This window comes from Hakea prostrata, chromosome 1, assembly GCF_041222555.1.
Source record: "Hakea prostrata isolate BN-2017 chromosome 1, UWA_Hpros_2, whole genome shotgun sequence".
NCBI lineage: Eukaryota > Viridiplantae > Streptophyta > Magnoliopsida > Proteales > Proteaceae > Hakea > Hakea prostrata.
Genome location: NC_142600.1, coordinates 70,102,055 through 70,114,263, shown reverse-complemented (window position 1 = coordinate 70,114,263; position 12,209 = coordinate 70,102,055). Strand labels below are relative to the sequence as shown.

Sequence of the window (12,209 nt, the reverse complement as noted above, 5' to 3'; positions counted from 1 at the left end):
CGGACATAGGCATCCCATGACATGTGATGCCTATAGTTGTTGAGGTAATTGAAAACTACAGCTCTATAAAGAAGTCCTGATTCAGCCTCGGGGGTAAGGGTTGGGGTTGCACGCCAAAGACTTGCTCCACAAAAGTCTGCGCCCCCAAGTTAGCATCCATATAAGTTGCACCCCTGAGCACATATACCATCCTCCCGTCAGACGCTGGATAATACATCATAGTCTATTCCACTAGTCTATGTCTCCCATAATCTTAAGGAAACCCCTGACAATAAGATGCATGACCGTAAGCCCCAGAAGAAGATGCAGCACTCTCCATACCACTCTTGTATAAGTGGGGATCTGCTGTTGCCGATATCCAATATCCAGCCGTGGAGCCTCTTGACTCATCAAGACTCATAGATCCCATGGAGCCTACCAAGCTATTCACATCAGTGGGATGGTAAGACCCGTACGATGAAGTGCCATCCTCATACCCATGTCTATGCTGCTTCCCTTTCCCTTTCCCCTTCCGGCTGTAAGTGGAAGTACAACCTAGACCGTGGTCGACATCTTGGGTAGCATATAGGTGAATTGAGTCTCCCCTGTGAACCTTAATGGCCCTCTTTGTCCTTGACTCTCAACTGAGGTCACTACTAGCTCTCGTGGTGGTGGTGATGGTGGTGGTGGTGGTGGTGGTGGTGGTGGTCTTTCCTGTGGATCAGTTGAATCCTGATTAGTAGGCCCATCATCATCATCATCATCATCACCATCACTCCCACTGTCATCCCCACTACCAAGTCCAATATCATCATCATCATCATCTTCATCAACCTGTGCCTGACTAGCGAGTGGCTAAGTAACATATCATCATCATCTGACCACACAATATTATCCTCACTGACACTAGATGCAACGGGATGTGGTACAAAGGGACGGTTAGGCTCGGTGTGCACTCTCCCATCTGTGTCCAAGAACTCATCCACATTAGCTCCCATCTCTCGTGCAATTTAACTGCTGGGTCGACCTCCCGCCTCATCCAACAATTGCTCTCTGACCCACTCAAATAGGGGGTCCTCCTCCTCATCATCATCAATGGCAAAAATGTCAGCCAATTCAATCTTGTCCCCATCACCTCGCCCTTGACCTAACTTAATAGGCTCCTCTCTCAACCTTATATTATAGTGAACATATACAAGATCCTCTAGCCGCTTCACCCCCAAACGGTTCAGCCTCTTAGAATGTATTGATTGAATGTGCTCCAATTACGCTCGCAGCCTATGGCAGAAGATGCTTAGGAGAGCACTTTAATTGCAATATTAATCAAATACTCCGAGTCTAACCCGTATTGTAACCACCACTCAGCTACAAGAAACATAACCAACCAAATTAATAACGGTAAAAATAAATTGTCTCAAAAACTCAAATTGAGTATCTAAGACTTGGACTAAGTGACTAACTAGGAGTGGTGTTCTCCCAAGCCTGAATAGCCACTGAGCGACCAAAGCTACCAGTAGCATCTCTAAAAGCCTTCAACTACAATAAATAATTACAATGTTAGTATAAAAAACAAGTAGTTATGTATTAGACTACTAGTCATCTCACAACTCACAATCTTACATCGTTATTAATTAATGTTTGTTTTGCCGGATCCAGTACCAACCTTTTCACTACTTGATGGACTGTCTGGATCAAATCTACCCTCATCCCAAATTCTCTACTGTAGTGGTATATGGGATTCAAATAATAGGCTATCAAACAAGCCAACAAAATGAGATGGTAAGAAACTACAGAACAACATAATAAGTATTAAAAATTAAGTAATAACTTGAAAATTTTAATAACTTTCAACTCACCAGCCAAATGCAATGGATGTTTCAATTGCCTTTTCCACCTCTCTTGGATGATATCAAGGAATTTCTGGTTGCCCTTAGGATATACTTTCCTAACCATCTCCTTCATCTCCACTGCAGCCCATAGATGTGGTAAAGTTAGTTTCCTTTGTTGATCTACCAACTTCAAGACTGTCACCACAGGGTCTAAAAGCTTCACAACAAATTTTAGATTTCCCCGGAAGGTATCACTGGATATGGTAGCCCGTGTTACTCTCCATGCCGGTGAATTTGACCTGGGCCAACCAAACCACTCTTCAGATGCAAACATCACACATAGTTGGGTTTTCTTCTTCTCAAAACTCTTCAAGGCAATCCAATTTGTAGAAAATCTTCTGACACCAAGCCTCACCAAGTCACCACCACATATCCTCCTCAACATATCGAGCCCACTAAACTATGTTCTTCACAAATTTGATTTGCCCCATGTTTTTCAACATCAAATCAATACAATGTGCTGCACAAGGAGTCTAAAAGAGCTTATACCTAGGATTCTCCAGCAACTTCATCCCAGCCTTCTTGAAATTGGAGCCATTATCAGTCACAATCTGCACCATATGCTAGACTCCAACCTTTTTCACCACACTCTTTAGCAACCCATATATGTATTTTGCATCCTTCTTGTAACCAAATGCATTAACAGACTTGAAGAACATCGTCCTCCCATCACAATTCAGCATAAAATTGATGATAAATTGTCTAGTGGGACCAATACAACCATCACACATCACTGTCACCCCATAGTGCCTCCACATCAGCTTAAGACCATCAATGTAGGTCTTCAAGTCTTTCTTATGCGGTGGGAGATATACATTATATATCTCATATAGGATTGGCCCAACCTCCCCATGTCCAGCACCACTGATCTCATCAACCATCGCATAATAATAAGGCCCCTGTGCAACATTTGTAGGAACACTGTGATATAATGCCCACTTAGAAATAGTCATCCCCACCTTCTCCTTCACATTACCCCACATATGCTTTAATTTTTTTTTTTTTTTTTTTTTTTGTATGTGGCCTCGCAAACAAGTCAGAATCAGTGCATAGTATCTACACATCAGGATCTATCGCAATGGGTTTAGAAGCAGCAGATGTGGCACTGGGTCTAGGTGCAGCAAATATGGCCTATGGTAATGGTGCCGACTCTCTGACACTCTGGCTCCTCCTCATACTGGAGCTGCCTTCATTTGCCCTCTCAACATCCAGATCTCTAGATGACCCTACACCCATGACCCTCTGTGTCCTGATCTTATCGAGTCTATGAGACTCCCTACTCATCCTGAGTACTCTCTCCATCTCTGCCTCTAGGGATGATGCATCATCTGGATCTAGATCCACATTTTGCTCTCCCACCTCCTCTAAGCATGTTGTCTAGAACTGATCCCTCTCTGCTTTCTTCTGTGCCCTCTTATCTTGCCCTCATATCACATATTTTGCCATTGTCACTTTAACTTCGTAAGGGACACTGGGGCATCCAACCACATTGCAGTCCCCTCCCACTAAATGGATCTTCAGTCAAGTGGCCCCACCTGATCCAATCTTTTTCAAACAATATTTACAGTATGACTTCTTCTTGTCATCCGTCAGAGGCCTACCATGCTGCCAAGCTATGTTTGACATCATGTTTCTGAGTCTCTAACTCAAAAGTTTGTGCCTGATACAAAAATACATAATAATCACCATTAAAATAGAAACCCAACACTTTAATTTTAGCCTAAAGACGCTAAACACACAATCATACATTACTTGTAAAGTGTAAACCAAGGTATTCAAAAACATTTTGAAGTTTTTGTTCCTAATTAGAAATTATTTTTTATAATAATTTTAAATACAAGTAAAATCAGAAAACATAGTAAAACACTTCAAAAATCAGATTCAATCAATTACATATGTAAACTAAGGTATTCATAAACATTTTGAAATTTTTGTTTCTAATTAAAAATAATTTTTTATAATTAAAATATTTTTCATAATAATTATTAAATACAAGTAAAATCAGAAAACATAGTAAAACACTTCAAAAACAGATTCAATCAATTACATATGTAAACTAAGGTATTCATAAACATTTTGAAATTTTTGTTCCTAATTAAAAATAATTTTTTATAATTAAAATATTTTTTATAATAATTATTTAATACAAGAAAAATCAGAAAACATAGTAAAACACTTCAAGAATCAGATTCAATGAATTACATATGTAATCTACTTATTAGAGACAGCACATAACAATTTCAACTCAATCAATATGCTTTGAGCATGAAGCAAATAAAAAAATGTAATTTTTTAGGTATTTTTTAAAATAAGAAAAATGGTAGAACACTTCAAAGATCAAATCCAACAACGAACACTTGTTAATCTACCTACTAGAGACCATGGAAAAAAAATTCAAAACATTCCAACACCATTTGACCATAAAAAGAAAGGAAAAAATAAAAAAATAGAGGAAACTTAGGTTACCTTGCAACAAAGCTTGTAAACAGTGAAATAATCCACCAAGAAGGGCTGAAATCAACAAAGGACTGCTCAAAAGTGGTCAAAATGATCCAAAACTATGAAAAACAGGTCAAAAAATGGTGGAAAAGTGGAGTCGAAACCCCCTACTGCCGCCCTCTTTTCGCGATTGAAACTCTGGTTTCCTAGAGTTTCGATCGAAAGAGATGAATCTTTATAAAACTGAACCAGTTGAACCAGCCGGTTCAGTTTACTATTTAACCCAGGTTTCAAGTTTCGATCGAAATATCCCCAATTGGTCCGACTGGTTCAACCAAGTTTCGACCAAAGGTCGAAATTTCGATCCAAGGTCGAAATTTCGATAGTTTCAACCAAAACCTGGGACTTTTTTTGGGTCCACAGGTTTTTCGTTTCAACATTCCAAAAATGCAAAATTTCAGTCTGTTTCTACCGAATTTTGTTCCATGGTCTCAAATCAAGTTATTTTACAAAATAATCCCACATAACCAATTGTATGCAAGAATGTCAGCTTGAATTTAATCTCATTTTATTTTTTTCAACCATTGCAGCCCATAATAGATGAAGTAATCATCATTACATTGTTTGTGTAAGTTTCAAGGAATAACATTAAGGCTACAAGTATATGACAAACCTGTGAAAGAGCTTCCTCAATGGGATGAATTGAAGACTCTGCAAAAGCAACCATAGCACTTTTATCACAGCCAAAGACAGCATCTGGCTTCCTTAGCCGATGAAACGCTGCCATGGCATCAGAGTGAGTACTAAGTTCCAGAAGAGCAAAACCTCTGCTATTTCCTTCAATCTTGGGATCATCAGGTAAATGGATCTCCTCAATTTGCTCAATTCCAAAGCTTTTAAGTCTCTCGAGAACCTTGCACCCAGGAAAAAGAATGACATTATTAGATGAACACAATACAGCGACGGGGACATTACCTACAGTGACAAATGAAACCAAAACATTCTGTTACATATGGTGACCGATAATATGTAGTAATCCATACCGGGATGCATTTCGAATAGTAACAAACTTAAAACACCAGACTCCGCGCACGCGCGAGCGGTTGGGGGGGGGGGGAAGACATGATAGATTGAGTCATACTTGGTCTTTTGTCCATGTTTTGCAAATGTTTCCCATATGGAGTGTATCATTGTCCTGACTTGGAGATATACTGACATGCTTGCTTCTCACCTTACAATAACAATAAAACAATGTAATGACTGAGCTGCTCAGAGTATGATGGACACAAATATAAGTGTGGATGGGGAGGAGGAACAGACACCCTCAAATGAATGTATACAACACACAGAACAAAATATTCAACCTTGATCCCATCCTTCAGTTCAAGAAGGACCTTCTTGGCTTGTTGAACTGTAGCATAACGAATAAATGCAAAACCTTTGCTTTTTTGAGTGGTTGGATGCTTTGCTATCCTTGCAGACTGAATTTCTCCAAACTTGCCAAAGACTTTAATCAAATCCTCTTCAACTGCTTCCTTGTCCAGTCCCCCAACAAATATTTCAAACGACTTTTCTTTTCTTGTGTCTGTGAGAGGAGCTTCCATATATAAAGAAGGATCATCTTCTTCTTCATTATCTTCCCCATCACTTCCACTGCTATGAGCCTCCTCGTCCTGATATACAGTTTCATTAACATCAGCAGTTGTAGTTCCATCAGCATCAGCAGTGATAGTTCCATCCCCAACTTTTGTATCTTCTACAGCTTCATCAACTTCATCTTCTCCTTCGCTACCTTCAGAAGGGTCTTCTTCTTCATTATCTTCTCCATCACTTCCACACTCATCAGCTTCCTCGTCCTGATATACACTTCCATTAGCATCAGCAGTTGTAGTTCCATCAGTATCAGCAGTGGTAGTTCCATCTCCAGCTCTTGTGTTTTCTTCAACTTCTTTGCTATCATTAACTTTGGCATCTCCCATGCTATTTTCAGATTCCTCACCTCCTTTGGCATCTCCATCTTCATCAGCTACAGTATCTTCCTCAACCACTTCCTGTTTGACACCTAAAATAACCAAACCATATAAAATCAGTTTTGCATTATGAAACCATAAAAAACAATATTTTAGCGTGAGGTAATAAGAGAAACCTACAAGGCAAAACAACCAAAAACATATAACCTTGTTTCCCTTCTATATAGACATGCATAGTCTAGGTTCTGTACCAAGTATGACCTCGAAAAGAGCCTTTTGGAGTTCAAAGATAAAGGTTGTTGACCTAATCTAGCTCAGTTTATCTTGATTTATTGAGCTGTACCTTTTTCCTCTTTCTATCTTTCACCATTTTGTTTCTTCTTAATTCTCCTCAGTCTGTTTCTTCCATTTTCTCATCATTCATTTGTCTTTCTCTTTCCTCTTTATATTATATTATTATTTTCCTTCAATTCCTTTTCTTTTTCCCTGTCCCTCTTTTCCCATATCTTTCTGGCCCCATCAACTATCCTCTTTCATTTACCTTTATTTTCCTTCTTCTGGGTAGAACTTTTGTCTTCCTGCTTTTACCTGTCTGGATCCATGCAGGCAACCCCATTAAGTTGGGACAAGCCTGAGTTTGCTGTTGTTTCGTAGATACAAGGAGAATGGTCCCATGCTCAGTCAAACATTTATAGACACCCCAAATGGTTCAGTAGCCTTGGCCTGGCTGGACCGACATGATCCACTTTGGAAACCCAGACCCAGGGCTAGGCCTAGACCAGATCTCTGGTCTGGAAAAGACCAGGTTTAGTAATTTTTACTTTATATGGGGTAGATTACATATATAGTTTCCCATTTTGAACGTGGGTTCTATTAGTGAGTTTCTTATTTCAGTCTTTACTAAATGTAAATGCATGAGGATCCCCAAGGTTCTGATTATGAAATTTGAATATTGAAGTTCAGTAAAGAAATCCAGCATGTTGAATATCTTCCTGTTCTCCTTCTCCTTCCTATTCACCTAATTCTCTTTCAGTGTAGCCCATCTCAGCAGGCCGTCTAAAGATCTCCATTATTTTGGTAAAACTCTGACACCCCTCCCTGTGAATCTTGCTTAGCTCATTCTTCATCATCTTTTCTGTTTAAGCTTGCAGCCGCGAAAAATAAAATAAAAATAAGCGCATCGAAAACCTAGACTAGAGGAAGAAAAAGATAAAACCAGGAGGGGAAAAAAGAAAGAAAAGAGAAGAAGAAGCAGTGAGAGAATACAGTCCAGGAAAAGAAACCAAAAAGAGAAGAGCAGTCAAGAGCTTCGAGAGAGAAGCAGAAGCAGAAAATGGGGGTGGGGGGGAAGAAGAAGAAGAGGAAATCGTGAGACAGAATCAGAGCCCAGAAAGAAGAAGAAAAGAAAAAGGAAGATAGCAGAAGAAAGAACACACATTCCAGAAGACTAAGAAAGAGAGAAGAAGAGCAGCAGCCAAGCAGAGAAGAAGAAAATCAGAAGGAAAACAAGAAAAACATCATACCTTGTTGTTCAGTTGTTCTACACTTCCACTGTGCATCGAGTCTATCTACTTAAGCCTCAAAGAAGCATCTCCCTTTCAACCTTCTACCATTCTCGCTGGTTTGAAGAAGCGAAATGGTAAACCCCTCTATGATCTTTTATTCTTTTTCTTACCTTAGGTTTCTATTTTCCTATTCTAAACCCAATATATCCCTTTACCCTGTTTTTACTCATTTTCCTTCCTCCACTACTCCTCCCATTATAGCTTATTCCTTTGCATCTAACTTTTATTTAAGCAAGTATGCTCCTGCCAATCCATTGCTTCTTTTCTAGTTCTTAACTTTCATATATTACATTGCTGCCATCCCATGATATAATTTGGCCTATTTATCCTTCTACCTTCCACTTTAAAGTTTACATATTTACAAGTCTGCAATTATTCTTATAAAGTTTGGTTTATTTACTATTTTGCCATTGTTTCCTTTTCTTGTGTTTACTTTACGAATGGTGAAGTCCTTCAGCAATTAAACTACCATCAGCGCGGAAACAGATGGCAAATTTGACACTGTCACTATAGTAATCACTACTCTTCAGGCTACAATGGAACCTATGCAAGCCTCAATTGACTATTTAGAGGCTTCAAATAGAGGAAAGCCCTATGTACTCTAGAATTCCTCTAAGTCCACCCCACCACCACCACTACCATATGGCCAATATGATGCAGGAATAGACAAAGCAGCAAGGTTGGAAGTCATTGAATTTCAACAAGACCACAACCCAGAAGAATATCTTGATTGGTTCATAGCTTCGAGATTTTCTTCAGATGCTATAATCTTCCAGAGCCTAGGAAGTTGATACTTACAGAAGGCAATCTAAAAGGAACCGCTTGCGTTTGGTGGATCAAATACCAACAACAAAACTATACTTGCAGTATTGGCCAAATTACTACATGGGCTGAGATGTGAATTGCTATGGACCAAAGGTTCCAATCTATTAATTATAAGCATCGTGCACACCTCAAATTTGCGCAATTGAGGCAGGAAGCATTGTCAATTGAGGAGCATGTCGCAAGTTCTATTACTTAGCCACCCGTTCTGAATTTGAGTGGGACAAGGAAATCCTAGTGACACAATTTCACGATGGCCTACATCCACAGATTAGTGCCACACTTTGCAGCAAGTAGACTGTCTACTTTGGAGGAAGCAGTACAGGTGGTATATCAACTTGAGGAAAATTTGAGAAAGCCATATAACCAAAGGAATTATTCACAAGCATATTCTAGGGGTGATAACTTTTGCCCACAACAGCATTCTGCACAAGAGAAGCCAATTTCTGTTGGAAAACCACAACCTAGTGGTTCCTCTTAAGGAATCATCAAGACCTAACTGTCCATCTTCCCATTTTGGCATGATCTTGCTATATCTTCTGCAAGGCCTAACAGACCATATTCCCCACCTCAGCATGGTTTCTATTGGCCTTCACTCTCTACGGCATCCACAGCTACCATTAGGTGTTCTACATGTAAAAGCTACAGACGTATTAGTGCTCAATGTCCCTCTCGTTCGGTAGCTAATGTTGATAAGGATAATTCTATTCCTTTTACTCCTAAAGAGCATCTCCATTTGGAGAAAGTTGATCTACCAACAGAACAGCCAACAAATCAAGGTTTCAACAACGATAATGATAAAACCCCTATGTTTTTTATGTCCTTCGCCGTGTTTTGGTCACTTACAAAGGTATTGAACATGAAGATCAGCATTGTAGCAGTATTTTCCAGACTTGTGTGGGGTGCAATGATCAATTATGCACTATGGCAGTTGACAAAGGTAATTGCACAAATGTTTTCTCTAAAGAAGCTGTCTATAAGTCGCGGTTGATAGCAGAGCCACATTCAAACCCCTACAAAATTGTTTGAGAAAATGATACACCATAAGGTTACTGATAGATGTTTGGTCACTTACCCTATTGGGGAATCCCAGTACACAGTGCAGTGAGACATTCTCTGTTTGAAGGTCTATTCTTCTTGGGCGACCTTGGCTATTTGATAGAAGGTCCACGTGGTGAACATGTAATTGCCTACACTTTCAAGCATGGCAACAAATACCATGAAATTTATTCCTGCTATATGGACCTACCTGGCATTAAACTGAAGAAAGCAGCAAGACCATTCCTCTCAGCAAGTTGTTTCAGATGGCCTCCTTGGTCCCTTTCCAAACTCAACGGAGTCGAGTTCTTTTCAGAAGAGGAGCACTGATATGGTAGCCTTGGCCTGGCTGGACTGACATGATCTACTTTGGAAACCCAGACCTTGACCAGGTTCCTGATATGGGAAAGGCTGAATTTAGCATACTTATCTGATGGGTTATGGGCAGGAATTTTAACATAGTTCTCTATTGTATCAACCTACCCTTGTTTGATTCCTGTTGAAACATATACTCAGCGGGAGGGTGGAAGGCGGATGATTTCAAACCACTCTTTCCATTCATTAGATGGAGAAGATCGCCAAGATTCGTGATCCACTGCCAAACTTATTCCAATTCCAACAACTCGGACTCGGATCGTGTTAATTATTAGTATTTATTTACTTTATATAGGGAAGATTACATACGTATAGTTTCTTATTTTGAGTGTGGGTTTTATTAGCTAGTTTCTTATTTCAGTTGTTGCTATTCTAGTAAAGTTTCTATTTTTAGACAAATCTAATTCTCTATTTATTATATAACCGCATGAGGATTCTCAGCGTTCTGATTATGAAACTTGAATACTGAAGTTTAGTAAAGAAATCTAGCATGAGTGACTGTGTCCCCCCTTCTCCTTCCTATTCTCCTAATTCTCATTCAGTGCAGCCCCTCTCAGCAGGCCTTCTCAGGCTCAGCATTACCAAATCCACCAAATTTATTTCTATTCTAACCCCCCCGCTTTCATTTCACCATTACCATGGAGAGCAAGCCCCTCAGCATTTCTACACCACCAGACCATACACAGAACCCATCCAAAAGGCAAAGAAAGAATCTAAGATTTTCCATACTGATATGGGAGAACCTTGCCAATAAGCATGCTACAAAATAATATGACTGGACGACTAAAAGTTAACAGGGAAAAGCTAAATCAATCGCATAATAATTTAGTGTGAAATGAAAATATTCAAGATTTTGACACATTCATAATTGGGAGTCGAAATGCTAAAGATACAAGCGAAAAGTCATTAGTTCAAATGTATCCTATAGATGCACCATTTTGCTACATGACATAGCTTTGCCATCTCCCATTCAAGAGATGAATTAAACTTTTGTCAAGGTTGAAGTTGCGAGCCCTAGCAATAAAAGTAAGATACAGAGTAATCTCTAAGACAAACAAGAAAGGTGAAATGCAGACAGCCGTCATCATCAATTTAACGATAAAAGCTAAAATCATTACTACAAATGTATCCTATAGATATACCTTTTTGCTAAATCACATAACTTTGCCATATCCCGTTCAATAGATAAATTAAAATTTTCTTAAGGATGAATGCGAGCCCTAGCGATAGAAGTAAGATAAATACTAACGTCTCAAGAGTAACAAGGAAAGTGAAATGTGGACAATCATCAATAATCAATTTACAATTCGGACATTAAACAAAACCAAATTTTTAGGCTAATAAATGCCTCCTTTACTGATACCTGCATTGCTTCCATCTTGAGTATCGTGGTCTCGATCCATCCGAGCAGCTTCATTCTCCTTGTCCTCGTCTTTACTTTCTCCCATGTCTTCCTTATCATGCATGTCATCTCCCAACTTCTCGACAACTTCTACTGCTACTTTCGAATCCTCGTCTGCCACCACCGCATTCAACGATGCCTCTTCTGCGGCAACAACCTTGTCGTACACCAATTCTATATGTTCAAGCTTCGGCACCAATATCTCCTGATCAACATTTGTCTCATTGGTCAGGCTCGACTGATACTCAAAAGCATTGCTCTCCTTGGATACAATAGACGAAACTACCTCAGGTTTTGATGTTGGAGTGCGTTTCTTTCCTCTTGAACCCTTCTTCGCCTGATGCATCACCCTTCCTATTCGCAACTCTAGGAGGCATTGTTTGTTCCCTCCTTCTAGAACTGACGACCCAGATAGATTATCGGCAAGAGTTGCAGAACTAGGGTTTTGAACAGATATGGAGGATGGAATTCGTGAAACAAGAGAGTGTTGGAGAGCAGAGGAAGGTGACTACGGCGAGAGAAAACCCCGAAGCGGTGGGGGAAGAAATGGATTTTACTCCAGAAACTTTGGTAGGTAGGGCCCTTCGAGTTCAGAATTCAGACTCGAGTGTCGACATGACCACAACCGCCTGAAAAAATGGATATTTTCTGCAGTGGGGATATCCAGATGATCTTAACCGTACGTGTCACGGGAGGTGAAACATCATAGAACGCCACGAATAGCAATCAC

At 39.7% G+C, this 12,209-nt stretch overlaps 1 protein-coding gene across 1 annotated transcript in view; it reads right to left on the bottom strand.

The window, feature by feature from the left end:
* LOC149029679 (uncharacterized) overlaps positions 1 to 12,209 on the bottom strand; it is a 22,805-nt gene extending 10,596 nt beyond the window's left edge. The window contains 5 exon segments of the mRNA XM_089142007.1: positions 4,981 to 5,220; positions 5,449 to 5,538; positions 5,672 to 6,369; positions 11,441 to 11,816; positions 11,818 to 12,209. Coding sequence (XP_088998133.1) covers positions 4,981 to 5,220; positions 5,449 to 5,538; positions 5,672 to 6,369; positions 11,441 to 11,816; positions 11,818 to 11,856 — 1,443 coding nt within the window. The 5' untranslated portion in view covers positions 11,857 to 12,209.